Consider the following 22,822-nt stretch of genomic DNA (forward strand, 5'->3'; position numbering starts at 1 on the left):
GTTTGTGTGTCCTCGTTAGCTGATTAATATGGAATAGGGATTCATGGTGTTAGAAAGCCCAAGTCACGTACAGGAAATATAGACCCGTACTTCATTATTTATTTTCTTAATAATGAGTCATGTTGATCTCCCTCAGGTACGGGCAAGCTGGGCTTCTCGTTTGTCAGGATCACAGCTCTCATGGTGTCCTGTAACCGTCTCTGGGTCGGCACTGGCAATGGAGTCATCATCTCTATACCTCTCACTGACAGTAAGGGGAAGTAATGCATCTCACTCTCATCGCCGTCTCTTTGCCCATCTCTTTCTCCTCTATGTAATTATTAATTTATCTCTCATCCCTCCATCTATTCACCCTTTCTCTATTTAATGATTCATCTCTCTCTCGCTCGGTCTCTAGCCAATAAGGTGACGGAGGGGCCAGGTAAACCTGGTGGAACAATCAGTGTGTATGGTGATGAGAACAGTGACAAGGTGACAGCTGGAACCTCTGTACCCTTCTGCTCCATGGCTCACGCTCAGCTCTGTTTCCATGGTCACCGAGATGCTGTCAAGTTCTTCACGGCTGTCCCAGGTAATTTCACTTCTCTTCCCTCTCTTCTTCTCCTCCTCCTGCCTTTTAACTGGATGAAGGTCCTCCCTCCCCCAGGTCAGGTGATCCCGTCAGGTGCTGGCGGAGCAGCAGAAGTGGGGAGTGACAAGTTGGTAGAGGAGCACCCTCAACAACAGCAGGAAAGGTCTGTTCTAGTGTTGAGTGGTGGAGAGGGATACATTGACTTCAGGATGGGTGAGTTGGCTAGGACCGTATTATCAGACAATCAATTGACAAGTACTGTCCGTATATGGCAGGGAATGAAAACATACAGATTTGTATAAATTGAAGTGGCTTAATGTTTGTCTGTGTGTAGGTGACGAGGCTGGGGAAACTGAGGAGCCACTGGATGAGCACACTCTGAAGCTGCAGCCTTTCCTGGCTAAAGCTGAGAGGAGTCACCTGATCGTCTGGCAGGTCATGGGCAGTCAGGCCTGAACTTTTAACCCTTGATCTCTAACCCTGCCACAGAGATGAAGAATGGGAGGAGCCTGCTCGAAGCAGGAACAAAGCTGGCCAATCAGATTCACTCCTCTGCATGTTTCTTTTTGTTTTACGGTTATTTTTTATTTAATTTGTAATTTTACTGATTGTATTGAATTTTTAATTTGATACAAGCCTGTTGCTCTTCTATTATTATTATTATTATTATTTTTATTATTATTGAAAACTAAATCATTTCTGTTTATTTAATTTTCTTAGGTCATGTTTTACACTTGGTTTTATATTGTATGCCTAGTGTCCAACCAACCCCTTTGTCCAAATACTGCGTGGTGATTGGTGGGAATCAATGTAGGTTCAGGTTCAGTCTTTGGCCACACCCCTGTCCTCATCTTTGCTTCCTTTCAGTAAAGGACCGATGGAACAGAGGAGACAATACTTTATGAAACTGTACGAGACACCTGTACACAGGAGAATAATAATGTCGGTGTTTGAACTGCAAAACCAAATCAACTGCATGATGTCCAATAAGAAAGCAAGTATTACAGGACAATCCAGCGATGGAGCCAATCGTGTGTGTCCTAAATGATACAGGTGTGCTCTTCTTGCATGATCATTTTTATTTTATTTTGTGAGAACATGGATGTTGATTTTACGCAATACAGTTGAATCAATTGTCAGTTTTATGGACTTAGGATCAGTGTTGTTCTCCATGACTATGGTCTATGGAAAACCTGATAGATCGCAGATCAATCATGTCTGCAGCTGCAGGGTCAGAGAATCACCCTATTCCAATACCTAAAAATGCATCCTCCCTTCCTAGGGGTAATTACAACTGGGTTGGATTGATGATTGAGACAGATTAGTAGTTCATTACCTCACGGAAGGTAGGTAGGAAGGCAGGGTTGCACTTTAAGTGTGTTTGAACAGGGTCTCTGACTTTAGTTTCTGGGCCGCTGCTCTCCCATCCTGCTCTCCCATCTTCCTTCCCATCAGCTAGAGCTTGCAGACATTTTACAAAAATCAACTGTTGCCTTAGGTTTGAAAGTTTTTTTTAAAAAGCAGAAAAAGGAAATGTTTAACTGCATTATGGACTTTTGAAGTGTGACGGAGTATGTATCCCTATGGGAAAGAATGTTACCAAAGGAAAAATGATTTCAGTTGATCAGAATAAAGTAAATGTACAGTGTTGTAGCAGTATTTTCAACCCGTCTCTCTGTAGATACAATAACATTTTGACAGACCGTCCTTTGTTATAAGGTTCGTGGTGTATGGATAGATATATTTTTAAGCCATCTCTGCAAATGCAGAGATGTGATTGTGTATAATAGCTGGTTTCTCTGCACCTGGAATCTTTTGTATGCTGAGAGTAGATGTTACACATAGGCACAGATCTAGGATCAATTTACCCTCCGCAAATCCCAACGTGAACAATTAGGGGAGGAACAACTCAACACTGACATTAGATAAGCGTCTCGGGGCAACGTCTTCCTTTTACCTTTTGTACACTAGGGGACAGAGTGACTGATCTCTGACCAAACAGGATCCCTCCTGATAGGTTGATATGATACTGAAGTGTTCAGAGACTATTTGAAGCCTATTTTTATTATTGACTTTTTGTATGTTTGTCTTTTCGACCCTAATCTGTGTTTGCGTCTAGATGGGGAGTACGGTATCATTTAATCTGTGGTTGCGTCTAGATGGGGAGTACGGTGTCATTTAATCTGTGGTTGCGTCTAGATGGGGAGTACGGTGTCATTTAATCTGTGGTTGCGTCTAGATGGGGAGTACGGTGTCATTTAATCTGTGGTTGCGTCTAGATGGGGAGTACGGTGTCATTTGACACACACTGCCGGAGTCTGGTCTGTGTACCCGCAGATTGTGCTGGTGAGTGTTACTACGGTGTCTGTCATGAGGAGTGAACGAGGGCGTGTGTTTTGCCTTTGCTGGTCTGTCTGTCTGTCTGTCTGCTCTCCAGGAGAAGAGACGTTTCATATCGCAGTTTAGCCATTTCAGTATTTATTTCTATGAAAGAGTCTTTGCAGTTCAGAATGTAACTTTGTACCATATGAAATATGACTATGAATATAAATTGTATATGAAACATTGAAATGGCTTGGGTTTATTGTTTTGACAATGATTGTAATTGGAATGGTTGAATTAGAGAGAGAGACTACTGCGCTATACACTACCCTGCTTGTACAAAACATTAAAAACACCTTCCTAATATTGGGTAGCACCCCCTTTTGCCCTCAGAATAACCTCAATTTGTCTGGCATGGATTGTTCAAGGTATCAAACGTTCTACAGGGATACATGTAGACTCCAATGCATCCCAATGTTGTCAAGTTTGCTGGATGTTCTTTGGGTGGTGGTGGACCAATCGTGATACACACAGGAAACTGCTGAGCATGATAAACCATTCTTACCCATTTATCCTCTGAATGCCACACATACACAAGCCATGTCTCAATTGTCTTGAGGATTAAAAATTGTATTTTAACCTGTCTCCTCCCCTTCATCTACACTGAATTGAAGTGGCTTTAACAAGTGGCGTCAATAAGCTTTCAACTGGATTCACCTTGTCAGTCTGTCATGGAAAGAGGTGTTCCTAATTTTTTGTACACTCCGTTTGGAGGTTGCGTGCACTGGGTAGAAGTTGGCATTAGGCACAGATCTGGGGCCAGTGTATCTTCACAAAATCCTTCATTACTGCTCAGGTAAAATGTGAAACTGACTTTAGGTCAGTGCCTAAGATCAACTTCTTCCAATTCCTGTGTTGATGAACAGGTCAAGGTCGTCACCCCCAACTTGTGTTGCTGTGACTGGTTGTCCCCAATAACAGTTCATCCATCACCTATCTATGTACTGATACAGCATATCTTTAGCCTTTAATTATTTTCACTATCAATTAAACTGACTTGTGGGGGAAACTTGTGTGTCTCCTCTGCTTTTGGCTTTTTGCAAGAATTTTGGAAGCACTGTCAGCTGCTTGTTAACAGACCTGGGTCTTTCCAATGCATGAGGTGTGTTTAAAATCGACGTCATGAAATATACATTGTTTTCAAATTTAAGAAACGCATACATGCAGTGAGCTCAAAGTATTGGCACAGTGACAAATGCTTTAATTTGAGGGTATTTTCATCCATATCGAGTGAACCATTTCAGAATTACAGCACTTTTTGTACATAGTATCTCATAGCTCTGGTTCATCGTGAGTCTCCTATAACGCCCTGGACCAGAGATAATCGGGTACCAGTGTCCAAGAGGTTGCTACAATCACAGCTGCATCCTGTATAGCACTCAAACTCAACTCTGGACATCGAAGCCAGTACCACTACGTGTTTTCATTTGTTGCCCTCTAATTTGGGAACTGATTTAGACAAGAGACACCAGGTGGGTGCAATTAATTATCAGGTAGAACAGAAAACCAGCAGGCTCTAAACCTCGTAGGGTCGCAGTTGAATAACCCTGGTATAGAGTATAGCGATAGTATAGCATGTAGTAGTTTTAGTGACCACTAGATAGCACCAGTGTCTTGTATATAGTCAACCTCTTCAGGAGTACTTAGTTACTATGCAAGCTCAATGCTCTATGGCAGAGAAAAAATACTTGCTTGCTTTATGTGCATGTAACACTGGGATTCCTGACCTGGCGTGGGATCAGAGATCGTTTTACCTGAGAATTCTAACACTTCCGGGAATGTTTCAAATAATTTCGATTTTAGGTGATAGTCAACAGAAGCCCATGCAACTAGTGTAGGCTAGTTATTTAAATTGTGTGCGTTTTAGATTATACTTCATATTAATTTGACAAAGGCTGTGTAGAGAAATACGGTATGGTCCTGATATGATCATTGTACATTGGCCTGTCTGACTGTGCACTGGGCAGGAGCTGTCCCCTCCGCTGTGGTGCTGAGTATAAGAACGTTCGGGATGGCGCGAATCCGGGTGCCATAGCCACGATCATCCCAGAGCAACACGCAAGAGCAGCGACATGATTAGGAAATTGTAAAGAAACAGTGATAAATTAAAACTCCAATAATAGGCTAATAACTTGGGCCAATACATCTGGAATGTCAATCAGTGTACCTTGCTGGGAGGGTTTTCCCGCGATCGTGTAGGTTTAGAGACGTCATGATGATGCTCACTCTTATTGGTTAAGGGACTGCCATTTTCTGAATTAGCATAAAGGACGCAACTGGAAAAGGATCCACTTGGGGGTAAGCTGGTGATGCGTCACAGCCCTTGGTAAAAGAGAGAGAAAAAAAATCAAAATATCGACAATCCTGCGAATCAATGCGTGCCAATGGCAACGAAACCATTCGTGATCTCAAAACGGAACACAAACGTGCTACAGGTGATTCGAGGCATGAGCATTGGAATCGAAGATATCCGGGGTCCCAAGTTCCATAAACAACTTATACAAACGTTCCATAGAAACTTGACATGGAGTATTCGCGGTTGAAGTCCTACACCGTGTAGAGAAGAGCACAATATTTCACCGCATCACTTCTCGAGACCATGAAACAGCACCGAATGTGAGCGCGAGGGAGTGAAACAAGAACAAGTTGAGGCTGAGAAATCCACCAACCGCGGAAGAAGCCAGCAGCCTCGCGCGCTGTCAGAAAATCACAAGGAGAAAAGTTCTAAGCCTGCTGCGCCTTTTTCTTTCGCATTGCGTAAGTGAACTAAAAAACAGCTACATAAATGTACAGGGACAGTATTATCTGTCTTGCTGAGATATCAGAATAGCAGCAGAGAGCAGAGGAAAATAAAACAACAACTGCTGTTTTGTATTGACAACAACAATAATAGCAGATCATCATGGATACAGGGGGGTCCTCCGGGCTGGCCAAATCAGCCGCTGTAAAACTGTCCGAGATGGGAGAAAGAACGAAACAGTTTGGCAACGCAATGAAAGCCCCGGACCATCAAAGACGGATCATTTTAGTGATCGTCTGCGTGGCTCTTCTTCTAGACAATATGCTCTATATGGTTATAGTCCCGATTATTCCCGACTACCTTGCTGATTTAGAGCTTGAGCAAGCAGAGCACGTCCACGTAGTTATACATCCTAATTCTTCAATCAACAGCACAATGAGCTCAGCCCAAGCTAAAAGCAACAGGGACAATTTAGACGTCCAAATAGGAGTACTTTTTGCGTCCAAGGCTATCTTGCAGCTCTTGGTGAACCCTTTGTCAGGAACTTTCATAGACCGCGTTGGATACGACATTCCACTCCTGATAGGACTAACCGTCATGTTCTTTTCCACATGTATATTTGCTTTCGCTGAGAACTACGCGACGCTATTTTTTGCACGTAGTTTGCAAGGTCTGGGCTCAGCTTTCGCCGACACCTCAGGAATTGCCATGATAGCAGATAAATACACCGAAGAATCGGAGAGAAGTAAAGCCCTTGGTATCGCCCTGGCGTTCATCTCTTTCGGTAGCCTGGTAGCACCTCCCTTCGGGGGTATCCTGTACGAGTTTGCCGGTAAACGAGTACCGTTTATCGTTCTCGCCGTTGTTTGCCTTATAGACGGGATTCTGCTCTTGACCGTGATCAAGCCGTTCTCGAACAGGACTAGAGACAATATGCCGGTGGGTACCCCCATCTACAAACTAATGGTTGACCCCTACATAGCTGTCGTGGCAGGTGCCCTAACAGTGTGCAATATCCCCCTGGCCTTTCTGGAGCCCACCATAGCCAACTGGATGGAGAGCACCATGCATTCAACTAAGTGGGAAATGGGATTATGTTGGCTACCTGCTTTCTTTCCACATGTTCTGGGTGTCTACATGACCGTCAAACTGGCTTCTAAGTACCCCAACCTGCAGTGGTTCTATGGAGCCTTGGGCATGGTCATTATCGGGGCCAGCTCATGCACCGTCCCAGCATGCAAAACATTCGGCCAGTTAATCGCCCCGTTATGCGGCATATGTTTCGGCATTGCTCTCGTGGACACTGCCCTGTTGCCAACACTTGCCTTTCTGGTCGACGTGCGTCATGTGTCCGTGTACGGCAGCGTCTACGCTTTAGCTGACATCTCCTATTCTGTCGCGTATGCCATGGGTCCTATCGTGGCGGGGAATATAGTGCACAACTATGGGTTTGTCCAACTCAACCTGGGCATGGGCCTCGTCAATGTCCTGTACGCACCGGCGCTTCTGCTGCTCCGTAATGTGTGCCAAATGAAGCCGTCCTACTCCGAGAGAGATAACCTGTTGGTGGACGATGATGAACCCGAGGGTCTGTATGATACCATGAAGATGGAGGAGCGGAAAGGCAAGAAGAAGGGTTATAGTTCGGCAGGGAACTGTTTGCCTGTGGTGGTGGTGGATGAGAATGGAGGGTTTGACCCGTTTAGAGCACAAACACGTGCCTCTTCAGAGGAATCCTTTGGTCCAGAGTACAGTTAGAATACTCAGAGTACAGCTAGAATACTGTATCGCAACATAGAACTACACCTAGAATGGAGTACAACTTAGAACGTCCCCGAATACACTGAGAGTTCGAGAGATAGGACTTATGGACCTGCCAAAAGAGGGTAGACAATCACTTCACTCTGTAATATACTCATGTGCAATATAGAAATACCCAATCACCCAATCATACTTGTGTGACCCGTTTCAGAAGGTTATTTAATTTCATCGTAATTGAACAAGTCTTCTCTGTATGTATTGTTTCTTATGGTCGTCTAAATGGAGTACTATTGTGAGAGGTCTATCAAATACAGTTGACTATGTGTGCATTACTACTGCAGAGTATTGTAAAAAAGTAAATAGATAAATGTATGTACAAGATTATATTGATATTATAAATACACGTCCAACTGCCAACGCATCAACTAGCCTTTTGTGCAAAAAACAACAACTCCTTTTTAGTACTGGTAACCATTGATTTTCTTTCTTAATTTCGTTGACATATTGACTATCATTTGTATTTTGCTTTTGTTTTGTTTTGTTTTCCTTTTCCATATCTAATATCGAAACGTTGCCTAATTGTGACCTCTGTATTTTTGTCATTTCTTTTTGTGATGTTTTTGTTTTTCTTCGTGAAATGTAGTGTATTATAAACAAATGCGTGTTGTACATATGTGGATATTTACATAGTAAATGATTCAATTGTATTTGGGCCTATGCATATTTGAGTGTGTGCGTGATGTATGCGTGTATGTTGAAACGGTGTATTGTCAAAACGTAATGAAGTGATTATCCGTCATAGCTCATTAACAACTTCCTAAATTGAGCACATATATGTTAATATATCGATAATAGTTATAATAAAATTGTATTTAAATATAACGTGTTTTGTGTGTGTCATAATTATTTATAGTGAGATTATAAAATCATCTTTAAATCATACTAGTTCAGTTCTGAATCAAACGAATAGCGTTTGATTAGGTGCGTAATGGTCGCTAGCAAGCAATGTTACCAAATAAACTGGTGGATAGGAATCCTTAATGTTGTCTGTCCTACACCCAATCCCTATGTTGAAGAGAATAGACAAGACGATGAAGTTAATACACAAGCCCCCTTCGGATCCTGGTTGAATCAACAGTTTAGTTACAGACATTAGTTAACAATCTCTATTACAAACATGACAATTTCTGTGCGTAATTTTGATTTATGTGTAAACGCTTTGTAGTCAGAGATTGGAGAGAAAATTACAGTTACAGGGGTGGATTGTTATTCGACCCATACTGTAAAGATAACGAATAGTTTGCCCTTTTGAAATACGGGTATTGAATATGATACTTCAACCAACTGATCGTTTCACTGTGGGGTTTATAGATTACATCATTCATCAAAAGCTTTACGCACGAGAAACAGAAACAGAGAGAGAGAGTGCGTGTTTTATGGGTGTGTGAGTGAGAGGGGCAGAGAGAGAGAGAGAGAGAGAGAGAGAGAGAGAGAGAGAGAGAGAGAGAGAGAGAGAGAGAGAGAGAGAGAGAGAGAGAGAGAGAGAGAGAGAGAGAGAGAGAGAGAGAGAGAGAGAGAGAGAGAGAGAGAGAGAGAGAGAGAGAGAAATGCGAACCGTATTCTTTTAATTTAAGAATGATTTAGTTCTTGTAACGTCATGTAAACGTCTACTTGGTGGTGCGTAAAGTCATGGTGCAACTTGCTTGCGCTCAGCGCTGTCCGTGGTTCTGAAAGTTGACACGCGCTGTGAAAGCTCGCAGCAGACGCCCCACAAGGAGAACGGTTCTAACGATATTGTTCTCTCCACAACCAAGTGTAGGTAGTCAAGCTATTCGTTGATCTTCAGCTCTCAAACTCAGAAAAAGCCCCTTCTTTCCCCAGACACACTCTAAATTCAACAATAAAGGCATACGGGCTAACCCGGATTGTAGCTACTAAAATCTCAAGATCATTTTCATACTTTGTCAGAGGTGGGCAGGGGAAGCAAGCCAAGCTGTCAAATAATATGTTCCACGAATAGATTTCGATGGGAGGAGTTTGCTGCTTGCGGGGTAGGTAGAGACAGACAAACACCTAGAGCATCTTTACTAAGCAAGCGCGCTTTAAAAGTCAAAGCCTTGCAATCGGTGTGAGATAGGAGTGAATATCATGAAGGGTGAGACATAATGGGGAACGATCATGCGTTCGCGTCAAATGATTTAGTTATGTTAGTTCTATGCACGTACGCGGGACAATATTTAATCTTGTTGCAAACCTTTTTGACCTCTTGAGGAGTGAAGGAAGACATCAATTTCTCAGGTAAGCGGAAATCTTTTCTCTTATCCTCATTATTCACAAATATGCCTAGTTCAGTAAGTTAACAGGTGCACGATGTGCTTAGTTTGGATGACTTGGAAGGAGACAGCTCCTCTATTAATACTTATGGATAGATTGTGATTGTGGTTATGTATCTATAATCTATCTATGCTGAATACAATAATACATTATATTTAACACTAATGCATACCATATCAAAACCTGGTGATACGATTTTGCTTTATAATTAAATTTATAATACGATTTATAATACGAACTCGACAGTGACAGTTATAACGTAGCAATCCTATTTTAAAGTAATCCATTTTTTCCTTTGTTTTTAATTATTTGGATGTACCGGCTTCATGCAGAAGGCTGAACTTCAACCAACTCTTGTGAGTTTGAATTCCTCCTGACTGGCTGGATAACAACATGCCTATCCTGGAGAGAGAGCCGCCGAAAGGCCGAAGGGAAAGCTATGTATGAAAGTCTTAGGTTATATATATATATCGATATACTAATATTCTTTATGCACTAAATCGATACTTTCAAATTGTTTAAAACACTGAGGGTAATGAATTGTTTAATAAGGATTGTGTCTGGCTGTAACTTGCTATCAACTATTTCTAAAACAAATCTTTGCTTTATCTATACGGGCATATTATGAAAATGTAGGCTTTATCGGACAACATTATAAGGTGAATTGTAATAGGTCTATGTTATTCAGGTCGTTGCAGAAGTGAGTAACAATAACTGAATCGATAGTCATTTATTGGTGGATAATTAGCATAATCTAAAATCTGCTTGCTTTACTTGTTTCACTCAGTTTACATTGTTGCTGTTTTATCACAATGTTGCTTGTGACTGACAAAATACCATTGCTGAGACACTATTTTAGGGAATTCGTTTCTTACCTTGACATGTACCACAGTCCTTTTTGTAGCCTTAATTGTTTTCCAAAGTATGCACTTATTGATACAAATTGGCTTCTTACTTGTTCTATTTCTTAACAAATTGTCATGAGAAGTGATTTTCATAAGTGTCTTGCAGAACTAACGCACTGATTATCAATAGAAAAAATATGCAGCAACAAGCTTGAAAGCTATTCCAAGTGTAACAGGTACAGGCGCTGCCTATGGGGCTGAAAATAACATGGATGCTGAAACGCTGTGTCCTTGCACTGACCGCTAGGGGCAGAAACTAGAGAACAAGAAGACTTTTATTACACTGGTAAATTAAAATACACTCTCAGATTTGATGTAATGCAAATGTATGATCCAACACAGAGCTTTGGAAGCCGTGATACTTGCGCCCAAATGATTGTTCTCTGTCTAAACTTTTATAATGTAAAAGCCAATTTATCAAGGCGTTTTGTTGTTGTTGGAAGATATACACATTCTGCGAATTGTAAAGAATACAGAGAAGTAATCCGGGAAGTCAAACGTCTCAACAATTCACGTTTCTGTTGCCAGAGCACTTTAGCTATATGCTACTAGAATTTACACAGCACCATTGGTTTAGGTTACGGCGAATATGAACGAAGCACACGCCCGTGGTGTGACACGTCAATTGCCCACTGGGGATCAATTAATTAAACAAAATTGAATTCAGAACGATACGATTCTAATGGATCTCGCCCAAGAGTGGCCATTCGCTTGGGGCTAATTCTAAGGTAAAATATCACCAACATATCCATTCAATCATACCTATTTCACATTTGATTTACACACTAAAAACAAGGGTTCCTCAAAGGTCTTTGGGAAGGGTGATGGTTCTATGTGGAACCATAATAACCCAAATAATCCCTTCGAGCCCTTCAATGGTTATTTGCAGTTCAGATAAGGGTTCTCTCCTCTTTTAGTGATGATGTAGGGCAGTTGGTTCATTAGAATATGTTGGGGCGTGGTTTGCGCACAGTTCTTTTTGTGCAACCGTGAGTGAGAGTGTCATTCCAGTTTATTTAATATGTTGTGTTGTATTATAATATATCACTTATGCCTATGGCCAGTGATTGTGTCTTTTTAAAGACTCAGATATGGCCTTGTGTCAAATGAGAACGGTTGACTGAATGCTGGCACACTTTATTCAACCCATCAATAAAAACAGTAATAAAGGCTTGCGGAAGTTTAACAATGCATTATGGCTATTAAGCCCTAATTAAAAACCCTGTATTGTTCTTCAAAGAACATTTCAGATTGAAAACATTATTTACAGAACCATTCTCCATAAGTGTTCTATATAGCACCAAAAAGGGTTTCACTGTGGTTACAAGCCATATTAACCCTTATTTGGCACTATATATAACCCTTTTATTTTAGTGTATAGTTAACCCATTCTCACAAGTTACACTGGCCAGAATGACAGAACTGATTCAAACATATCAGGCCAAATTGGGACAAATAATTAGTCAACACTCAACACACTTACTCCCACTCCATATACAGCACTTCCCATTAGCATTTTATTCAATATAAAATAACCATAGCTGTTTCGATCAAAAGGAGCGTTTTCGTATCCCACAGGGCACTGTAAAATTAATTCTCGACTTGGCTTCAAGCAGTTCGAATGAATAATTCACTCAGGTTCTAAGAATACAAGCTTTAAAGAGAAACTTCATGAAGAAAATGAGGTATTTTAATGTTCAGACGAATGAATACATGCCTACAGGCAGGAAAAAAGCTTCCTTATAATGATGAACACATTTTGTCCTTTTGGGTGCAGCATCATTGAGTCAATATTTATCCCAATCCAACCATTACAGAGGGTGTGATTGATTGATTGATCTCACAATGTTAGGTCCTGCCCAAGGTGCCTGTCCCACCCCTGAAACAGACTCTGGACATGTACCTGAGCTGTATGAAACACCTGGTGAAGGAGGAACAATATCAGAAGACTAAAGCCATCGTGGTGAAGTTTGGAGAGCCAGGCGGCACTGGAGAGCTGCTGCAGAAGAAACTACTGGAGAGGAGTGACAAGACATACAACTGGGTAAACTCCCTCCCTCCCTCCCTCAGGCAAGCACTGTGTCCCAAATGGCACCCTATTGCTTATATAGTGCAAGGGCTCTGGTCAAAGGTAGTGTGCACTATAGGGAATAAGGTGTCATTTGGGACGCAGACAAGACCCTCTAGTAAATGTAAACATGACTCCTTATACATTCTGTTAGCCACTGTGGGAGTGTGATCCTTGTTAGGTTTCTATTGTTTTGAAACAGAAGTCAGATTTGGTGTGGGATGGGATACCTTTTAGTTCCCACATGTGTGAAGCATGCAAAGTAGTATACCCTTGTACTTCTACACTCCTTGAAAAAATGGTGCTATCTTTTTTGTTGCAATTAGAACTCTTTTAGTTCCAGGTAGAACCCTTTTGGTTCCAGGTGGAACCCCTTTGGGTTCCATGTACAGTTCCTTCAGAAAGTATTTACACCCCTTGACTTTTTCCATATTTTGTTATGTTACAGGCTGAATTTAAAATGGATTACATTTAGATTTAATGTCACTAACCTATACCCAATACCCCATAATGTCAAAGTTGAATGATGTTTTTCCAAATGTTTCCAAATGAATTAAAAAAGAAAATTCTGAAATGTCTTGGGTCAATAAGTATTCAACCCCTTTGTTATTGCAAGCCTAAATACTTTCAGGCGTAAAAATGTGCTTAACAAGTCACAGAAGAAGTTGCAGGACAATAATAGTGTTTAACATAATTTTTTAATGACTACCTCATCTCTCTCTGTACCCCAGATATACAATTATCTGTAATGTCCCTCAGTCGAGCAGTGAATTTAAAACATAGATTCAATCACAAAGACCAGGAAGCTTTTCCAATGCTTCGCAGAGATGAGTAAAACAAATAAAAAATAAGCAGACATTGAATATCCCTTTGAGCATGGTGAAGTTATTAATTACACTTTGGATGGTGTATCAATACAGCCAGTCACTAGAAAGATAAAGGTGTCCTTCCTAACTCAGTTGCCGAAGAGGAAGGAAACCTCTCAGGGATTTTACCATGAGGCCAATGGTGACTTTAAAACAGTTACAGAGTTTAATGGCTGTGATAGGAGAAAACTGAGGATGGATCAACAACATCGTAGATACTCCACAATACTAACCTAATTGACAGAGTGAAAAGAAGGAAGGCTGTACAGAATAAAATATTCCAAAACATTCATCCTGTTTGCAACAAGGCATGAAAGTAATACTGAATTTTTGTCCTGAATACAAAGTGTTATGTTTGGGGCAAATCCAAGACAACACATTACTGAGTACCACTCTCCATATTTTCAAGCAAAGTGGTGGCTGCATCATGTAATGGGTATGTTTGTAATCCTTATGGACTGGGGAGTTTTTTCAGGATTAAAAAAAATACTGACTGGAGCTAAGCAAAGGCTAAATCTTATAGGAAAACCTGGTTCAGTCTGCTTTCCACCAGACACTGGGAGACTTTTTTCTAAGAGTGTACAGTATACTTCGACATCACTTCAGGTTGAAACATTGTAGAGCACAAGTAGAAGTAAACACGACCTAAAGGTGTGATATATCAGGAGTGTGTCGATAACGGAAAGCTAAACAATCTCCTTTGATAACCCATTGGAGACCTGTCCATAAAGACTGTAGAGTCTCCACACTGTGATTGAAGACACTATCAACTTCATAAATGGCCCAATACACTTGGACCATCAATAACAGCTGGCAACGGAAGGAGGAAAGAACTAAAGCTGTGGCCATAGATCTATCAGATCTGCCACTTGGTGTCTGCAGGACCGATCCATCACTGGCCACTTAGATGATCAGTCAGTCCTGAATTAAAGTAGCTTTCTGATATCTATCAAACTCCCACTCCTCCGCCACAGCCTCTCTCCTCCTCGAGTTATTTTGTCCTCTCTTTCTCTTTGTTCTCTATCAAACTCCCACTCCTCCTGATGCAGCCTCTCTCCTTCTCTCATCCTGTAGTCTTTTTGTCCTCTCTTTTTCTTTGTTCTCTATCAAACTCCCACTCCTCCTGATGCAGCCTCTCTCCTTCTCTCCTCCTGTAGTCTTTTTGTCCTCTCTTTCTCTCTGTTCTCTATCAAACTCCCACTCCTCCTGCTGCAGCCTCTCACCTCCTCTACTCCTGTAGTCTTTTTGTCCTCGCTTTCTCTCTGTTCTCTATCAAACTCCCACTCCTGCTGCTGCAGCCTCTCACCTCCTGTAGTCTTTTTGTCCTCTCTTTCTCTCTGATATCTATCAAACTCCCACTCCTGCTGCTGCAGCCGCTCACCTCCTCTCCTCCTGTAGTCTTTTTGTCCTCTCTTTCTCTCTGTTCTCTATCACACTCCCACTCCTGCTGCTGCAGCCTCTTACCTCCTCTCCTCCTGTAGTTTTTTTTGTCCTCTCTTTCTCTCTGATATCTATCAAACTCCCACTCCTGCTGCTGCAGCCTCTCACCTCCTCTCCTCCTGTAGTCTTTTTGTCCTCTCTTTCTCTCTGATATCTATCAAACTCCCACTCCTGCTGCTGCAGCCTCTCACCTCCTCTCCTCCTGTAGTCTTTTTGTCCTCTCTTTCTCTCTGATATCTATCAAACTCCCACTCCTGCTGCTGCAGCCTCTCACCTCCTCTACTCCCCTCCATCTTGCTATGATATCCAGTGCACTCATGATATTGATGGCTTCTCACACTGATGCCCATGAGATTCCCTTCTAAGAATACGTTTTCTGTATTGTGTTTAAAGCCAGTTCAACAAAGCCACAGTTTAAAAACCTGCAGGAGCAGCTTTTGGCACCTTGTCAACATGGATGGACAAAGTGGAGGCCTTGTGCCTGTGTTCTCTCTCTCTCCCTCTCTCTCTCCCTCTCTCTCTCGCCATCTCTATCTCTCGCTCTCTCAGGTTTATGACTACTGGCTAGAAGATATGTATTTGAATCAGAGATTGGCCCTACCAGTCAACTCCAATCCTGCCATGGTCTTCCCAAAACAAAACTTTAAAGATCGCAAAGACTCACTCAGGTATGTGAAAGACTCACTTCCTCAGTGTGAATAAGATTAGTGCTGTTTGACTGACAACAGGTTTAATTATACTTGACAACAGGGAGTCATGTACAGTACATACTGTAGTAATCTCGGCACCCAAACCAAATCAGCTACTCTGACGAGAGACTATGTACATTGAGATGATTTTGACTGTTTGAACTAGGTACTTACTTATTTAGATAGTTATTTATTTATTTTTTGCATTTTCTCATCCTGAATCCCTCCACAACTTAGAAGCTGTCCAACTATATAATGGTAAATACAATATACAGAGTACAATATTGTATTATACTGCAATATACAATGGTGCTGGTGCAATGCAATACATGGCTACTATGCTTCCTGTCCTGTACTGTAAACCACATTTGGTGAGAGATTTATAACAATGTTTTCAGCAGGCTTAAACCAAACCAGATTTACAACAATGTTTTCAGCAGGCATAAACCAAACCAGATTTATAACAATGTTTTCAGCAGGCATAAACCAAACCAGATTTACAACTATGTTTTCAGCAGGCATAAACCAAACCAGATTTACAACTATGTTTTCAGCTGGCATAAACCAAACCAGATTTACAACAATGTTTTCCGCAGGCATAAACCAAACCAGATTTACAACTATGTTTTCAGCAGGCATAAACCAAACCAGATTTACAACAATGTTTTCCGCAGGCATAAACAAAACCAGATTTATAACAATGTTTTCAGCAGGCATAAACCAAACCAGATTTACAACAATGTTTTCAGCAGGCTTAAACCAAACCAGATTTACAACAATGTTTTCAGCAGGCTTAAACCAAACCAGATTTACAGCAATGTTTTCAGCAGGCATTAACCAAACCAGATTTACAACTATGTTTTCAGTAGGCATAAACCAAACCAGATTTACAACTATGTTTTCAGCAGGAATTATTAACCAAACCAGATTTACAACTATGTTTTCAGCAGGCATTAACCAAACCAGATTTACAACTATGTTTTCAGCAGGCATAAACCAAACCAGATTTACAACTATGTTTTCAGCAGGCATAAACCAAACCAGATTTACAACAATGTTTTCCGCAGGCATAAACAAAACCAGATTTATAACAATGTTTTCAGCAGGCATAAACCAAACCAGATTTACAACAATGTTTTCAGCAGGCTTAAACCAAACCAGATTTACAACAATGTTTTCAGCAGGCTTAAACCAAACCAGATTTACAGCAATGTTTTCAGCAGGCATTAACCAAACCAGATTTACAACTATGTTTTCAGCAGGCATAAACCAAACCAGATTTACAACTATGTTTTCAGCAGGAATTATTAACCAAACCAGATTTACAACTATGTTTTCAGCAGGCATTAACCAAACCAGATTTACAACTATGTTTTCAGCAGGCATAAACCAAAGCAGATTTACAACTATGTTTTCAGCAGGCATTAACCAAACCAGATTTACAACAATGTTTTCAGCAGGCATAAACCAAACCAGATTAACAACAATGTTTTCAGCAGGCATTAACCAAACCAGATTTACAACAATGTTTTCAGCAGGCATTAACCAAACCAGATTTACAACAATGTTTTCAGCAGGCATTAACCAAACCAGATTTACAACAATGTTTTCAGCAGGCATAAACCAAACCAGATTTACAACTATGTTTTCAGCAGGCATAAACCAAACCAGATTTACAACAATGTTTTCCGCAGGCATAAACAAAACCAGATTTATAACAATGTTTTCAGCAGGCATAAACCAAACCAGATTTACAACAATGTTTTCAGCAGGCATTAACCAAACCAGATTTACAACAATGTTTTCAGCAGGCATAAACCAAACCAGATTTACAGCAATGTTTTCAGCAGGCATTAACCAAACCAGATTTACAACTATGTTTTCAGCAGGCATAAACCAAACCAGATTTACAACTATGTTTTCAGCAGGAATTATTAACCAAACCAGATTTACAACTATGTTTTCAGCAGGCATTAACCAAACCAGATTTACAACTATGTTTTCAGCAGGCATAAACCAAATCAGATTTACAACAATGTTTTCAGCAGGCATTAACCAAACCAGATTTACAACAATGTTTTCAGCAGGCATTAACCAAACCAGATTTACAACAATGTTTTCAGCAGGCATTAACCAAACCAGATTTACAACAATGTTTTCAGCAGGCATTAACCAAACCAGATTTACAACAATGTTTTCAGCAGGCATTAACCAAACCAGATTTACAACAATGTTTTCAGCAGGCATAAACCAAACCAGAATTACAACAATGTTTTCAGCAGGCATTAACCAAACCAGATTTACAACTATGTTTTCAGCAGGCATAAACCAAACCAGATTTACAACTATGTTTTCAGCAGGCATTATTAACCAAACCAGATTTACAACAATGTTTTCAGCAGGCATTAACCAAACCAGCTTTACAACAATGTTTTCTGCAGGCATTAACCAAACCAGATTTACAACAATGTTTTCAGCAGGCATTAACCAAACCAGATTTACAACAATGTTTTCAGCAGGCATTAACCAAACCAGATTGACAACAATGTTTTCAGCAGGCATAAACCAAACCAGATTTACAACTATGTTTTCAGCAGGCATTAACCAAACCAGATGTAAAACTATGATTTCAGCAGGCATAAACCAAACCAGATTTACAACTATGTTTTCAGCAGGCATTAACCAAACCAGATTTACAACAATGTTTTCAGCAAGCATTAACCAAACCAGATTTACAACAATGTTTTCAGCAGGCATTAACCAAACCAGATTTACAACTATGTTTTCAGCAGGCATTAACCAAACCAGATTTACAACTATGTTTTCAGCAGGCATTATTAACCAAACCAGATTTACAACAATGTTTTCAGCAGGCATAAACCAAACCAGATTTAGAACTATGTTTTCAGCAGGCATAAACCAAACCAGATTTACAACAATGTTTTCAGCAGGCATTAACCAAACCAGATTTACAACAATGTTTTCTGCAGGCATTAACCAAACCAGATTTACAACAATGTTTTCAGCAGGCATTAACCAAACCAGATTTACAACAATGTTTTCAGCAGGCATAATCCAAACCAGAATTACAACAATGTTTTCAGCAGGCATTAACCAAACCAGATTTACAACAATGTTTTCAGCAGGCATTAACCAAACCAGATTTACAACTATGTTTTCAGCAGGCATTATTAACCAAACCAGATTTACAACAATGTTTTCAGCAGGCATAAACCAAACCAGATTTACAACAATGTTTTCAGCAGGCATAAACCAAACCAGATTTAAAACTATGTTTTCAGCAGGCATAAACCAAACCAGATTTACAACTATGTTTTCAGCAGGCATTAACCAAACCAGATTTACAACTATGTTTTCAGCAGGCATAAACCAAACCAGATTTACAACTATGTTTTCAGCAGGCATTATTAACCAAACCAGATTTACAACAATGTTTTCAGCAGGCATAAACCAAACCAGATTTACAACAATGTTTTCAGCAGGCATTAACCAAACCAGATTTACAACAATGTTTTCAGCAGGCATTAACCAAACCAGATTTCCAACAATGTTTTCAGCAGGCATTAACCAAACCAGATTTCCAACAATGTTTTCAGCAGGCATTAACCAAACCAGATTTACAACAATGTTTTCAGCAGGCATTAACCAAACCAGATTTACAACAATGTTTTCAGCAGGCATAAACCAAACCAGATTTACAACAATATTTTCAGCAGGCATTAACCTAACCATATTTACAACAATGTTTTCAGCAGGCAAAAACCAAACCAGATTTACAACAATGTTTTCAGCAGGCATAAACCAAACCAGATTTACAACTATGTTTTCAGCAGGCATTATTAACCAAACCAGATTTACAACAATGTTTTCAGCAGGCATAAACCAAACCAGTTTTACAACAACGTTTTCAGCAGGCATTAACCAAACCAGATTTACAACTATGTTTTCAGCAGGCATTATTAACCAAACCAGATTTACAACAATGTTTTCAGCAGGCATAAACCAAACCAGATTTACAACAATGTTTTCAGCAGGCATTAACCAAACCAGATTTCTAACTATGTTTTCAGCAGGCATAAACCAAACCAGATTTCTAACTATGTTTTCAGCAGGCATTAACCAAACCAGATTTACAACAATGTTTTCAGCAGGCATTAACCAAACCAGATTTACAACAATGTTTTCAGCAGGCGTAAACCAAACCAGATTTACAATGATGTTTTCAGCAGGCATTAACCAAACCAGATTTACAACTATGTTTTCAGCAGGCATAAACCAAACCAGATTTACAACTATGTTTTCAGCAGGCATAAACCAAACCAGATTTACAACTATGTTTTCAGCAGGCATTATTAACCAAACCAGATTTACAACAATGTTTTCAGCAGGCATAAACCAAACCAGATTTACAACTATGTTTTCAGCAGGCATTAACCAAACCAGATTTACAACAATGTTTTCAGCAGGCATAATCCAAACCAGAATTACAACAATGTTTTCAGCAGGCATTAACCAAACCAGATTTAAAACTATGTTTTCAGCAGGCATTAACCAAACCAGATTTACAACAATGTTTTCAGCAGGCATTAACCAAACCAGATTTACAACAATGTTTTCAGCAGGCATTAACCAAACCAGATTTACAACAATGTTTTCAGCAGGCATAAACCAAACCAGATTTAAAACTATGTTTTCAGCAGGCATAAACCAAACCAGATTTACAACTATGTTTTCAGCAGGCATTAACCAAACCAGATTTACAACTATGTTTTCAGCAGGCATAAACCAAACCAGATTTACAACTATGTTTTCAGCAGGCATTATTAACCAAACCAGATTTACAACAATGTTTTCAGCAGGCATAAACCAAACCAGATTTACAACAATGTTTTCAGCAGGCATTAACCAAACCAGATTTCCAACAATGTTTTCAGCAGGCATTAACCAAACCAGATTTCCAACAATGTTTTCAGCAGGCATTAACCAAACCAGATTTCCAACAATGTTTTCAGCAGGCATTAACCAAACCAGATTTACAACAATGTTTTCAGCAGGCATTAACCAAACCAGATTTACAACAATGTTTTCAGCAGGCATAAACCAAACCAGATTTACAACAATATTTTCAGCAGGCATTAACCTAACCATATTTACAACAATGTTTTCAGCAGGCAAAAACCAAACCAGATTTACAACAATGTTTTCAGCAGGCATAAACCAAACCAGATTTACAACTATGTTTTCAGCAGGCATTATTAACCAAACCAGATTTACAACAATGTTTTCAGCAGGCATAAACCAAACCAGTTTTACAACAACGTTTTCAGCAGGCATTAACCAAACCAGATTTACAACGATGTTTTCAGCAGGCATTAACCAAACCAGATTTCTAACTATGTTTTCAGCAGGCATAAACCAAACCAGATTTCTAACTATGTTTTCAGCAGGCATTAACCAAACCAGATTTACAACAATGTTTTCAGCAGGCATTAACCAAACCAGATTTACAACAATGTTTTCAGCAGGCGTAAACCAAACCAGATTTACAATGATGTTTTCAGCAGGCATTAACCAAACCAGATTTACAACTATGTTTTCAGCAGGCATAAACCAAACCAGATTTACAACTATGTTTTCAGCAGGCATAAACCAAACCAGATTTACAACTATGTTTTCAGCAGGCATTATTAACCAAACCAGATTTACAACAATGTTTTCAGCAGGCATAAACCAAACCAGATTTACAACTATGTTTTCAGCAGGCATTAACCAAACCAGATTTAAAACTATGATTTCAGCAGGCATAAACCAAACCAGATTTACAACTATGTTTTCAGCAGGCATTAACCAAACCAGATTTACAACAATGTTTTCAGCAGGCATTAACCAAACCAGATTTACAACTATGTTTTAAGAAGGCATAAACCAAACCAGATTTCTAACTATGTTTTCAGCAGGCATTAACCAAACCAGATTTGCAACAATGTTTTCATCAGGCATTAACAAAACCAGATTTACAACAATGTTTTCAGCAGGCATTAACCAAACCAGATTTACAACAATGTTTTCAGCAGGCATTAACCAAACCAGATGTACAACAATGTTTTCAGCAGGCATAAACCAAACCAGATTTACAACAATGTTTTCAGCAGGAATTAACCAAACCAGATTTACAACAATGTTTTCAGCAGGAATTAACCAAACCAGATTTACAACAATGTTTTCAGCAGGCATAAACCAAACCAGATTTACAACTATGTTTTCAGCAGGCATAAACCAAACCAGATTTACAACTATGTTTTCAGCAGGCATTATTAACCAAACCAGATTTACAACAATGTTTTCAGCAGGCATAAACCAAACCAGATTTACAACTATGTTTTCAGCAGGCATTAACCAAACCAGATTTAAAACTATGATTTCAGCAGGCATAAACCAAACCAGATTTACAACTATGTTTTCAGCAGGCATTAACCAAACCAGATTTACAACAATGTTTTCAGCAGGCATTAACCAAACCAGATTTACAACAATGTTTTCAGCAGGCATTAACCAAACCAGATTTACAACAATGTTTTCAGCAGGCATTAACCAAACCAGATTTACAACAATGTTTTCAGCAGGCATAAACCAACCCAGATTTACAACTATGTTTTCAGCAGGCATTAACCAAACCAGATTTAAAACAATGTTTTCAGCAGGCATAAACCAAACCAGATTTACAACTATGTTTTCAGCAGGCATTAACCAAACCAGATTTACAACTATGTTTTCAGCAGGCATAAACCAAACCAGATTTACAACTATGTTTTCAGCAGGCATTATTAACCAAACCAGATTTACAACAATGTTTTCAGCAGGCATAAACCAAACCAGATTTACAACAATGTTTTCAGCAGGCATTAACCAAACCAGATTTACAACAATGTTTTCTGCAGGCATTAACCAAACCAGATTTACAACAATGTTTTCAGCAGGCATTAACCAAACCAGATTTACAACAATGTTTTCAGCAGGCATTAACCAAACCAGATTGACAACAATG

General features: G+C 39.8%; 3 protein-coding genes across 8 annotated transcripts in view; all 3 read left to right on the forward strand.

The window, feature by feature from the left end:
- The window catches only part of LOC118397241 (C-Jun-amino-terminal kinase-interacting protein 4-like), a 68,567-nt gene extending 65,035 nt beyond the window's left edge, over window positions 1-3,532 (forward strand). For all 6 annotated transcript variants that reach the window (XM_052472990.1, XM_052472954.1, XM_052472975.1 and 3 more), the window contains 4 exons: window positions 137-250; window positions 398-571; window positions 647-784; window positions 906-3,532. In XM_052472990.1, coding sequence (XP_052328950.1) covers window positions 137-250; window positions 398-571; window positions 647-784; window positions 906-1,027 — 548 coding nt within the window. In that variant the 3' untranslated portion in view covers window positions 1,028-3,532. The remainder of the gene's footprint in view (window positions 1-136; window positions 251-397; window positions 572-646; window positions 785-905) is intronic.
- A 1,442-nt stretch (window positions 3,533-4,974) lies between these two features.
- LOC118361474 (probable vesicular acetylcholine transporter-B) lies at window positions 4,975-8,326 on the forward strand. The gene has a single exon (XM_035741444.2). It carries the CDS (start codon window positions 5,856-5,858, stop codon window positions 7,449-7,451), a length of 1,596 nt encoding a protein of 531 aa, XP_035597337.1. The 5' UTR covers window positions 4,975-5,855; the 3' UTR covers window positions 7,452-8,326.
- Window positions 8,327-9,492: 1,166 nt separating this feature from the next.
- The window catches only part of LOC118361003 (choline O-acetyltransferase), a 73,321-nt gene continuing 59,991 nt past the window's right edge, over window positions 9,493-22,822 (forward strand). Inside the window, exons 1-4 of the mRNA XM_052473010.1 lie at window positions 9,493-9,752; window positions 10,121-10,229; window positions 12,546-12,737; window positions 15,617-15,735. Coding sequence (XP_052328970.1) covers window positions 10,182-10,229; window positions 12,546-12,737; window positions 15,617-15,735 — 359 coding nt within the window. The 5' untranslated portion in view covers window positions 9,493-9,752; window positions 10,121-10,181. The remainder of the gene's footprint in view (window positions 9,753-10,120; window positions 10,230-12,545; window positions 12,738-15,616; window positions 15,736-22,822) is intronic.

The sequence above is a fragment of the Oncorhynchus keta genome, chromosome 2 (genome assembly GCF_023373465.1).
Source record: "Oncorhynchus keta strain PuntledgeMale-10-30-2019 chromosome 2, Oket_V2, whole genome shotgun sequence".
Lineage (NCBI taxonomy): Eukaryota > Metazoa > Chordata > Actinopteri > Salmoniformes > Salmonidae > Oncorhynchus > Oncorhynchus keta.